Source organism: Scyliorhinus torazame, chromosome 13 (assembly GCF_047496885.1).
Source record: "Scyliorhinus torazame isolate Kashiwa2021f chromosome 13, sScyTor2.1, whole genome shotgun sequence".
NCBI lineage: Eukaryota > Metazoa > Chordata > Chondrichthyes > Carcharhiniformes > Scyliorhinidae > Scyliorhinus > Scyliorhinus torazame.
In genome coordinates this window covers 108,919,939-108,932,270 of record NC_092719.1, presented here as the reverse complement: position 1 = coordinate 108,932,270, position 12,332 = coordinate 108,919,939, and the positions used below count along the sequence as shown (strand labels likewise).

At 50.7% G+C, this 12,332-nt stretch overlaps 1 protein-coding gene across 1 annotated transcript in view; it reads left to right on the top strand.

Annotated features, from left to right (window-relative positions):
* The window catches only part of rrp9 (ribosomal RNA processing 9, U3 small nucleolar RNA binding protein), a 54,156-nt gene extending 44,798 nt beyond the window's left edge, over nucleotides 1-9,358 (top strand). Inside the window, exons 14-15 of the mRNA XM_072472039.1 lie at nucleotides 5,912-5,985; nucleotides 9,161-9,358. Of these exons, the coding sequence (XP_072328140.1) occupies nucleotides 5,912-5,985; nucleotides 9,161-9,260 (174 nt within the window). The 3' untranslated portion in view covers nucleotides 9,261-9,358. The remainder of the gene's footprint in view (nucleotides 1-5,911; nucleotides 5,986-9,160) is intronic.
* Nucleotides 9,359-12,332: the final 2,974 nt, after the last annotated feature.

Genomic DNA, 12,332 nt, shown 5'->3' with positions numbered 1-12,332 from the left:
TCTGCCATGATCGAATGGCGGAGCAGACTCGATGGACCGAATGCCTATGATCTTATGAAGTGCTTCCTTTTTTTTTTTTTAACCCCTTTTTCTGAATGGAGGGATTGGGTGGTGGTTCAGGCCTGTACAACCCTGCTTGAAATCAACTCACTCCGTGCTGACCAGATATCTTTCTGGGACCCTTTCTGGTCAAAATTATCAAATACCTCACTATCTCTGGTTGCCGGGATGAGTGGTTGACATTTGAAGAATTTTAAAGAGTTGCACGTTTTATGTAGGGTGTGGTACTGTGGACAGAACGTCCTGGACTCTCCTTCCCCTTTAACCCTGCATTCTGGCTTGTTTCTCTTGCACAATTTCAGGCTGGATTTGGATCCAATTAGAAACGAGTGCTGATTACATTCACACTGTCTGTTCTCCAATGGAGCGCTGCTTAAACAGGGCTGCAGTTAATGCTGGGAGAGCCCCTGCTGTCACTTGACATTAAAGTAACAATGCCAGTACAGTTAATTAATTCAGTTAATTAATGCAGCAAGCACATTCCAAGTTTGTTACTGCATTATGGTTTCTGCGCTTTCAGCCGTGACTGGTAAGGCCTGGTTGCCCTTGTTACACATCTGCTGTGTTTCCCAGGTTACTGAGTTGCTGTCAGCTCTTGCAATTAAATCTTCGTCAGAACCAGAAAATGTGGCCGTGTAAGGTCACTTCAACAGTTCCTCAAGATCCAAGCCACACAATAGATTTCCCTGCTCATCACAATATGGTGCAGGCATCAGCCAACTCTCTCTTCCTCGCCTCACCTCACCTCGGTCGAGTGTAGTCTCTGTTTGTTGAATAATTTAGATATTAATTATGATGGTATTTTAAGCATAGGGGAGTTGCAGAGGAGGGTGGAAAGTGGCCCCTGGAAAGGAGGGGAGAGCTAGCCTTTTGCACTGGTGACAAGGCTAATGCTGAAAGGAAGGTTACTTTCAAAATCTTTGGCAAAGTGGCCACCATCACTCGTGAGACATGGGTGTGTTTGTTCCCTTGATTCCTGACCTTCCTCGGGCCACCCTTGCCATGATCCATGGGGTGAGGTGTTTGCTAATGCTGGCAAACAGCTACAAATGGCAGATCCACAAAACCCGCCCGAGGTGACACAATCAAATATAACACAGGACTGAGCTTCAAGAGATTGCCAGGTTGCCCCCCCCCCACCCAAAGCCACATATTCTTTGGCCACCTTGCAACCATGTCTCTGTATTGACCATCAGTTCAAACCCATTTCTTTTGCCACCAGTTTGTCTGATTGTTATAACTGCTTCATCATTCAGTTAAAAGGCCTGCTTTTAAATTGCTGTTTTTCACACTGACTTTATTCACTTATGCACTGTTCTCATTAAACGGTATGTCCTTGTCCCCCTCTCCTTATTTGCCCAGGCTGCTGCACGGCACTAATAACTCCACTTTCCTCTTTACATTTCACAATTTCCTTTAACCTGACCCGTCCCAATCCACGTTTCTTTAATTTGAAGCCCAATCCATATCCCTCGATATACAATTTCCCAGGAAACTGATCCCAGCCTGAGGGCACTAATGCCAGTGTCCAATAAATCAAAATGCCGACTCCCCATGTCGCTGCAGATGTGATTGTCCGACAATGCACTGCTGTCTACAAACACAAAATCACACATGTTGCGGTTAAAGCACGCCATCTGCTCTGTCATCTGATTCTAAACTCTTACTTATTTTAATAATTAATTTTGGTTGTAAATTGGCTAGTCAAGGTCTACTAATTAATTAGTTAAACTGGTTCATTGATCTAATAAAATAATAGTAGATTACATTTTCTGAGTTTGACACACCTCCCTATCTTTAAAAACAAGATAAAATGGCAATACTCAACAATTCATCACCCATTCAGTGATGACACTCCTTGATATTGTTCCTTTGAATCTTGATTGAGCGCCAACTCCACCTCTCAGCTCGCTCCCCATGTCCCAACTCCACCTCTCAGCTCGCTCCCCATGTCCCAACTCCACCTCTCAGCTCGCTCCCCATGTCCAAACTCCACCCCTCAGCTCGCTCCCCATGTCCCAACTCCACCTCTCAGCTCGCTCCCCATGTCCCAACTCCACCTCTCAGCTCGCTCCCCATGTCCCAACTCCACCTCTCAGCTCGCTCCCCATGTCCCAACTCCACCTCTCAGCTCGCTCCCCATGTCCAAACTCCACCCCTCAGCTCGCTCCCCATGTCCCAACTCCACCTCTCAGCTCGCTCCCCATGTCCAAACTCCACCCCTCAGCTCGCTCCCCATGTCCCAACTCCACCTCTCAGCTCGCTCCCCATGTCCCAACTCCACTTCAGCTCACTCCCCATGTCCCAACTCCACCTCTCAGCTCGCTCCCCATATCCCAACTCCACCTCTCAGCTCGCTCCCCATGTCCAAACTCCACCCCTCAGCTCGCTCCTCATGTCCCAGCTCCCCCCTATCTCAGCCCACTCTCTGCCCGTGCCCTAGCTCCCTTCCACTCTCTGCCCACCCACCTTGCCCCAACTCCCTCCCACTCTGCCCGTTCTCCGGCTCCAGCCTTCCCTCTCTGCCCACTCCCCATGCTCCCTCTCCCACTCTCTGCCCGTTCCCCAGCTCCCCCTCCCACTCTCTGCCCGTTCCCCAGCTCCCCCTCCCACTCTCTGCCCGTTCCCCAGCTCCCCCTCCAAACTCCCTGCCGGTGCCCCAGCTCCCACTCCCACTCTCTGCCCGTTCCCCAGCTCCCCCTCCCACTCTCTGCCCGTTCCCCAGCTCCCCCTCCAACTCCCTGCCGGTGCCCCAGCTCCCCCTCCCACTCTCTGCCCGTTCCCCAGTCCTGCCCCTCTCTGCCAGCTTCCCCTTCCACTCTCTGCCCGTTCCCCAGTACTGTCCCTCTCTGCCAGCTCCCCCTTCCACTCTCTGCCCGTGTCCCCAGCTCCCCCTCCCACTCCCTGCCGGTGCCCCAGCTCCCCCTCCCACTCTCTGCCCGTGTCACAGCTCCCCCTCCCACTCCCTGCCAGTACCCCAGCTCCACCTCCCACTCTCTGCCCGTGCCACAGCTCCCCCTCCCACTCTCTGCCCGCTCCCCGTGTCCCCAGCTCCCCCTCCCACTCCCTGCCGGTACCCCAGCTCCCCCTCCCACTCTCTGCCCATGCCCCAGCTCCCCCTCCCTCTCTCTGCCCATGCCCCAGCTCCCCCTCCCTCTCTCTGCCCATGCCCCAGTTCTCCTCTCTCTCTCTGCCCATGCCCCAGCTCCCCTCCCTCGCTCTGCCCGTTCCCCAGCTCCCCCTCCCTCGCTCTACCCATGCCCCAGCTCCCTCCCTACCTCAGCCCACTCTCTGCCCATGCCCTAGCTCCCTTCCACTCTCTGCCCACCCCCCGTACCCCAGCACCCTCCCACTCTCTGCCCGTTCTCCGGCTCCAGCCCTCCCTCTCTGCCCACTCCCCATGCTCCCTCTCCCACTCTCTGCCCGTTCCCCAGCTCCCCCTCCCACTCTCTGCCCGCTCCCCGTGTCCCCAGCTCCCCCTCCCACTCCCTGCCGGTGCCCCAGCTCACTCTCCCACTCTCTGCCGGTGCCCCAGCTCCCCCTCCCACTCACTGCTCGTTCCCCAGCTCCCCCTACCACTCTCTGCCTGTTCCCCAGTCCTGTCCCTCTCTGCCAGCTTCCCCTTCCACTCTCTGCCCGTTCCCCAGTACTGTCCCCCTCTGCCAGCTCCCCCTCCCACTCCCTGCAGGTGCCCCAGCTCCCCCTCCCACTCTCTGCCCGTGTCCCCAGCTCCCCCTCCCACTCTCTGCCCGTGTCCCCAGCACCCCCTCCCACTCCCTGCCGGTGCCCCAGCTCCCCCTCCAACTCTCTGCCCGTTCCCCAGCTCCCCCTCCCACTCTCTGCCCGTTCCCCAGCTCCCCCTCCCACTCCCTGCCGGTGCCCCAGCTCACCCTCCCACTCTCTGCCGGTGCCCAAGCTCCCCCTCCCACTCTCTGCCCGTTCCCCAGCTCCCCCTCCCACTCTCTGCCCGTTCCCCAGTCCTGTCCCTCTCTGCCAGCTCCCCCTCCCACTCCCTGCTGGTGCCCCAGCTCCCCCTCCCACTCTCTGCCCGTGTCACAGCTCCCCCTCCCTCTCCCTGCTGGTGCCCCAGCACCCCCTCCCACTCTCTGCCCGTGTCACAGCTCCCCCTCCCACTCCCTGCCAGTACCCCAGCTCCCCCTCCCACTCTCTGCCCGTGCCACAGCTCCCCCTCCCACTCTCTGCCCGCTCCCCGTGTCCCAAGCTCCCCCTCCCACTCCCTGCCGGTGCCCCAGCTCCCACTCCCACTCTCTGCCCGTGCCACAGCTCCCCCTCCCACTCTCTGCCCGCTCTCCGTGTCCCAAGCTCCCCCTCCCACTCCCTGCCGGTGCCCCAGCTCCCCCTCCCACTCTCTGCCCGTGCCACAGCTCCCCCTCCCACTCTCTGCCCGCTCTCCGTGTCCCCAGCATCCCCTCCCACTCCCTGCCGGTACCCCAGCTCCCCCTCCCACTCTCTGCCCGTGCGCCAGCTGCCCCTCCCACTCTCTGCCGATTCCCCAGTCCTGTCCCTCTCTGCCAGCTTCCCCTCCCACTCTCTGCTCATGCCACAGCTCCCCCTTCCACTCTGCCTGCTCCCCCTCCTACTCTCTGCCCATGCCCAAGCTCTCCCTCCCACTCTCTGTCCACTCCCCGTGCCCCAGCTCCCCCTCCCTCTCTCTGCCCATGCCCCAGCTCTCCTCTCTCTCTCTCTCTCTGCCCATGCCCCAGCTCCCCTCCCTCGCTCTGCCCGTTCCCCAGCTCCCCCTCCCTCTCTCTACCCATGCCCCAGCTCCCCTCCCTCTCTCTGCCCATGCCCCAGCTCCATCTCTCTGCCCGCTCCCCCTTGCTCCAGCTCCCACCCTCCCTCTCTGCCCGCTCCTCCTGTCCCAGCTCCCTCCCACTCTCTGCCCGCTCCCCGTGCTCCAGCTCCCGCCCTTCCACTCTGCCCACTCCCGAACCCCAGCTCCCTTCCCGGTGCTATCTCTCTTGCCCTCTCCCCTGCATGCTCCTCCCAGTCCCGTGAGTCTGTTCCTGGAGACCTGCTGACAAGTGCATTGTGCTGTGACATTTCAAATTCCATAAATGTCTGGGATCATTCAGAATCTGTTTGCTGAAAGCAAGAGATCCCTTTGAGGAAGATGACTCTGGTGATTATGTATCCCCATATCAGACTGGGTATTAAATATCAGTATGGTGCCGCTTCCCATCAGTGATCTGTGCTGAGGGGACCTCGGCTGTTTGTTTTTCTTCTGTCTACTCTGTTTCTCCATCTACATACACGTGATCCAGGGACACACAGCATCACCTTTACTGCTGCCCCAGTTGTGAGCAGTTCGCCCACCAGAGAACAGTGGCAGCAAATTGAGAACATTGCCTGAGGAAAGCATGGCCCTGTTCAGGGGCAAATCCAGACCTGTGGTGAGCTGATAATTTCCTTGGAAAAGAGAAGTGTGAGAGGAAATTTGATGAAGGCATTCAAAATCATGATGAGTCTGGACTGAGTAGATGGCGAGAATCTATCCCACTTATCAGATTGAGAACGCGAGGGCACAGATTTAAGATAATTGACAAATGTCAATGGCGACATGAGGAAAGGCTTTTTCCCGCAGCAAGTGGTTAGGATGCGGAATATGCTGCCCAGCAGTGTGATAGAGGCAGCTTCAATTGAGACATTCACCAGGGAAATGGATTGTTATCTGAAAATGTAGAATGTACATGGTCACAGGCGAAGGTGGGGGAGTGACACTAGTTAATTGCTTCATTGGTGAGCTAACACAGACTTCACAGACCGAGTGGCCTCAGCAATAACTGACTGTGAAAGCTAACAACCTCTTTTCTATCTTCCCCGTTCATAGGTTGGATTTGTGAACAGTTTGAAGTTTTCCGGTTCAGGAGATTTTTTGGTAGCTGGCATGGGACAGGAACACAGGTAATGCTATGGGTCACGAGGTTCGGCTGGCCCCCAGCTCGATTGCGCCGTCACCCCCCCCCCCCCCCCCCCCTCCCCCCCGCGATCGTGTCACTGCAGTGCCCCCCGCCCCCGAGCACGACTGCGCCCTGCGGCGGCCCCGAGTGCCCCCATGGCGGTCCCTGTCAGCGACTTTGGTTTTTCTCAGGGGATACTCTGGTGGAAACCAATGGAATGCCAAAGAATTGGAGTGAATTGCTTAAAAATATCATTCTGTGTACATCAATTCAGGGGTTAATCTGGCTTTGTAGAAATTCAGGCCTGGCAAGTTTTTTTTTAAAAAAAAAAATCTTTATTGTCACAAGTAGGCTTACATTAACACTGCAATGAAGTTACTGTGAAAAGCCCCTAGTCACCACATTCCAGCGCCTGTTCGGGGACACCAGAGGGAGAATTCAGAATGTCCAAATTACCTAACGGCACGTCTTTCAGGACTTGTGGGAGGAAAATGGAGCACCCGGAGGAATGAAATGAAATGAAAATCGCTTATTGTCACAAGTGGGCTTCAATGAAGTTACTGTGAAAAGCCCTTAGTCGCCACATTCCAGCGCCTGTTCGAGGAGGCTGGTACAGGAATTGAACCCGCGCTGCTGGCCTGCCGTGGTCTGCTTTAAAAGCCAGCTATTTAGCCCTGTGCTAAACCAGCCCCTTTCTGCTCATGTGGAATTGTGTCATTTAAAACCGCGCACTCTAAATGTGAAACACTTATTTATTCATTGTTGGGATCCCCACTTGTTTGCTTGTTATTTGTTTGTGACCTTTGATCTTTGAAAACATGCTAATCAATGAACATTGGGGTGGCACAGTGGTTGGCACCGCTGTCTCACAGCACCATGGACACGAGATCAAATCCGGCCTCGGGTGACTGTGGAGTTTGCACTTTCTCCCCCTGTCTGTGTGGGTTTCCTCTGGATGCTCCGGATTCCTCCCACAGTCCAAAGATGTGCAGGTTAGGTGGAGTGGCCATGCTAAAATTGTCCTTTAGTGTTCAAAAGTTAGTTGGGGTTGCAGGGATGGGGCCAGGTGGAGTGCTCTTTCAGAGGATCAGTGCGGACTTGATCGGCCGAATAGCTTCCTTCTGCACTGTAAGGATTCTATGAATAGGTTGTCTGTCTGGAAATGTGTCAAAGTGTAAGATCAACTGGTAACTAGCGTTGTGGCAGGTAATGAACACAATGGAAGGTTTGTGGAAAGGCCGTATATGAGAATGGGTGCACACACACATTGAGCAGGGCCTGACTTGTTGCTGATCATTGACTAAAAGCCAGTGAAGCTGTTATCAGCAAAAAGGATGTGACTTTTAGGTGACAGCGCAGTCCACATCAGCAAGTCTGATGAATAGTTGCTATTGATGACCCACTTTCCCACCCCCTCCCAAGGTTTTTCCCTACCCGAGTATTGTGTGTTGATGAGCGAGCCATCTACTGGATACATTTGATGGGCGTGCAGTGTTTCTAACCCATCAACCAAACTCTGCCGCTGCTGTGTCGTTTTTCTACAGACTACAATTAAACTCTCACCAATATGATTCCTCCCCTTAACGCTTGAGCAATGCCAGGGTCAACTTCTCTGGATTTCTGTGCTGCATTGATTCAAATAGATGCACCTCCCTCACAATCGACTTACAGGACAGCACTCTGATCAGCAAGATCCCATGTCCAGGGATTTCCCTGAGCACAGACTAGTTCCTCAAGCCCATGTGTTTTGGATGTGGGAGTGGTGTGAGGGAGGAATTGGCCAAGGTTCCCACTGGACATGTACACGGCAGGTGGCTGGGCTGTGATGCTGCAATGTTGAATAGCCTGGCACCTTCCACAGTGTCGGGCATGTGTATGAAACAACCATTTGGGCAAGCAAGTTAGAGAGCAGTTAGTAATAGTCATCCACATTGCTGTGGGTCTGGGGTCACCTGTAGGCCAGACCAGGTAAGGACGGCATATTTTTACAATTGTTTCAATGGTCACCATTTCTGAGACTAGCTTTTTCAAATTCCAGATTTCTAAATTGAATTTAAATTCCACCAGCTGCCAAGACGAGATTTGAACCCATGTTCCTCAGATCATTAGCCTGGATTACTTCTCCAGTAACATTGCCACCATGCCAACACCTCCCCTCAGTCGCTGTCCATATTGGGACTGGAAAGGGCCATTTGTCTCAAGCCTGCCCCATCATTCTATTTGATCCGTGCCTCCATTCCTTTGCTTCATATATCGTGGTAGCCTGACAACGAAATGCCATCAAATAAGTGTTTGCACAAGGAAAGGGGACGTTCATTTTAATAGAAAGGTTTTCGTGAAAGAGGAGCTTTAAGTTGTTTGTCAGTTTGTGTAGCTATGTTGTGCAGTAATACTGAGTGACAAGCTTCCAAGAGTTTCACGCGCAACCTCCCAACATTAGCTGCTGAATTTACATTTTATTTTAAATCCCACGAGAGTAATTATTGATGAGAGGGTAGCAGATTGTGTTCAGGAGTTGCCAAGATTGTCTGGCCCCTCAGCAGGAGGATACTGCCACTGAACATTTATTACTGGATGTTGTTGGTTATGATCTGTGCTTTTGATCTTTTTGGAGTGTTTATTGCATACTGCCATTGTAATTATTTGTTTCTGACTTTAAAGTGATTACTTGCAAGCCACCATTACCAGATGTGTTGAGACCTGTGCCTTGGGGCCTTTTTGTGTGTTTCACTTGCAGTTATAAAGTGTTTTGATTTTAATGAATGCTACAAGTAAGGATTTCTATAACACCTCTCCCAACTTCCATCCAATTAACTTATTCTGACTGGTTGGCAGTGGTGGGGGGTGGTTTCTTGTAGCATCGATCAGCCAATGTGACCTGCTGACAGATGATTGCGTCAGGTTGGCTTCTGGGGCTGACGTGTCTGCCAGCATTAGCAATGCAAGCTTGTGTAAAGAGTGAACCAGTTGATAAAGATAGCAGAGGAATAACCCTGTCTATGGAAACCATGCCATTACAAGAGTACATGTGGAAATGGCATCAGTTTAAATTTAGCACTCTGATGAGATTGCCAATACCTGGGAGTTTTGCTTGTTTGGCTGCATCTGAACTGCTCTTAAATTCTGTACAACTGAATAAAAGTTGTTTAATTGAATAAAATTTCGACTTTAATTTGCAGGTTAGGCCGCTGGTGGAGACTAAAAGAAGCTAAGAATGGAATCTATATTATCCCATTGAAGAAGATGGAGAACAAACAACAATCTGGGGACAGCAAATAGCTGTGGTGTGATTAACCAATGTTTAGACTGGATCACCCATACTCCACCTTGGTGACTTTGAGAGCCTATATTTTGTAAATAAAATTGTGGTGAAAATCCCTCTGTTTGCTGTGATGTTCACACTGCTACACTCAGCCCTTTTCTAGAAAAGCTTGTGGCACTCCCTCCTGACACCGTCTACCAATCCTTGTTCAGTCTCCAATTTTTGTCTAGACTTGACTTTTCATCAGCTTCCAATCACGCATGGAATTGGGACTGGACTAGCAACGCAGAAGACATCAGGAGCACTTTGGACCTCAGGCAAAAGATAACTTTTTTATTTGATATTAGATATTTTGATAGTAGATATTGATATTTGTTTTCTGGATTCTGCATCTTGAGAATAGCTTATTTAAACAAAGGCACTTTGAAATGGGGCAAACTGTTCAACACACAAGTTTGTGTTCAAAATCAAAGAGGAACAAGATTCAAGCTTTGGTCAAGCACGGTGAACTCCGGTCTTTGGAGAGATGCAGGCCAGCAGATTAAAACCAGGTGATTCTGCAGTCATTGGGCTTTATCTAGTGTGTAGGAGAGGCAGCGCTCTCTAATGTGTGATGTGTTCTGTGTGTGGTGCTCTGAATTCACCCCGACTTGCTTATCACTGCTAAATATATCCAATGTTAAACCTGTCCCATTGGAGAATCTACCATTCTTCACTTAACATTTTGGAGATCACAGTGTCAAAGGAGGGGTGATCTGTCACCATTATATTCCATAGACCTGCCTTCTCAACCTTCCATCTCACCTGAGGTGTGGTGATCTCAGGTTAAATCACCACCAGTAGCTCTCCCCCTCAAAGGGGAAAGCAGCCTCTGGTCATCTGGGAATCCAGATCTTCCCTTCCTTGGAGGGCCAGATCAGGGAGACAGAGGGGTGGGGGAGGTGGGTGGGGGGAGACCCCTCTGAGGTCCCCAAGGACTGCATGGGATTTGTCTTGGAAGTTCCATTGGGCAATTCCACTCCGTCTGGAAATCTCCAATACTGAATCAAAGTTGGAGACTTTATGTAGCTACCCAGGAATGGTTCGAAGGATTGAAACCAGACCTAACTTCTAGGTAAGTATACTACTGGCTCCAGAGACAACCTACCCCCTCACCCACTTACCTTCTCTCCTTGCTTGGCATGGTGGATGACACTTTTTTTATACTTGCTGGGATATGGTACCTAGTGCTATAAAAAGTGGGGGAGGTGGGGGCGCATGACTTTGTTTACTCCCGATTCTCCTACACTACACTGAAGGACTCCAGGAGCATCTATACTTTCCATTTCTCAGCAAGCACGCGTCGAGATTCTGGGTGAGAAATGTGTAACTGCAGGCTAAGCTAAGAAGATAAGATGCGGAGTGGCAATCAAATGTCACTACAGGAAGGATTCACCCATCGTGCCATTTTTCACCCACCATTACTTTGCAATGGAGGTGTGCACTATAGGGACAATGATGCCATAACCCAGTCGACTGTTCTGATCCACAGTGACATTACTGGGAGCAGGTTGCAAGGATTTGAGAGGTTTACTTTATCACTATTCCTTTCATGGATGGAATATCTCATTATTTGAGGAGCTGCAAATGGGTGTAAGGGCTGCGATCATCAGTGAACAGCCCTCGTTCTAATGGAGAGAAGCTGAGGATGTTTGAGCCTAGGACACCACACTGAAGTCCTGTCGAGTTGCCTTGATGCCGTACAGGAGTATGCATTTGCCAGCATGCTTCTCAGAAGAAGCATCATCCTCATTGGTGAACCATGGCTGGAGTTGCTCTGTATGTCCTCCATACCTCTTTAAGGGAGGGTTTGGTATCTGGTGGTTTTTGAGCTCTCCACTGCTGCTGTTTCATTGACTTGCTCTCCTGCAGCTATGTCGTGATTTGTAAGACATGGACACCATCACGTGTTTCAAGAATTGACTTGAGCATCTTCTGATGACATTTTCTCTACTTCACCAGAGACTCCTCTTTCTGAAACTGATGATTCCTCCTGACTCTTAACCATCCCACCTGGCACTGACTGGCTGCACGAGCAGATTTTAAAACTGAACTGGTGCCACAGGAGAAGCTGAGCTCATGTATTTCAGTGTTTGTCATCTGTGCACATTATTACTTCTAAATGTCAGTCCTACAATCATATTGGTGTTGACAGCTTGGCAGTATCATTGTACAGTTCAAGTAGGAGATGATTTTCATCTGATATGAAGCTGAAAGAAGTGAAGCCCAGGGGATAATTATTATTTTTCTCAAAGCTAGTCCAATCTCTAGCATCAGCTGAGAAAGCAATCTCCAGGCGCAGTTAGAAAAAGTGTTGCTGATTTCTGAGTGTACAGGGCTGACCAAGGCAGCTTCGGTTAACTATTGTAACCCATATCTGGTCAATTTTAAATCCATGTCCTAGCACTGAATTACCTGTTTCCAGTGTTACGGGCGCCTGGTAGGCTCTCAACGATGGCTAAGAGACTGGACGAGATGCCATAACCTTTTTGTGTTCATTGATACATTCCAGGAGTAATATAAGAAATAGGGTTTGGTTATTTTAAAAACAAATTTTATTAAAATCAAAGAAAAGAATATTTAAGATTTTACTTCATCTCTATCGCTGACAGATTATATGCAGTTTCTTAACCTTAACACACTAGTTCCTATTGAGCATCACTTTAAACAACCATGCCGCTCTCATGCCGCTTACACAGACAGGCCAAGGCAATACTTGCATTTACGAAGCAATTTGTCTTCTGTTTGGGACATTTGTTCAGAACCCATTTTCAAAACCTGCTTCAATGGCAACTTTAATGACCTCTGTAGTTGATTTCCACAGCCTTCTGCCTGTAACTGTAACACTAAAATAGCCTTCCTTTGCTCGCTCCCTCTCTCTCAGCTCTGCCTCGAGACTCACTTTTTGGTTTCCAGACTTGACTTGAACCTATTGTATCTTGTCTGATAACCCACTCCCGTTTATACAAAAGAACACAGCTATGCAATTTATATGCAACTAAGCTGCATTGACGGACAAATAGGTCATCAGATTCTATGATGGGCTAATG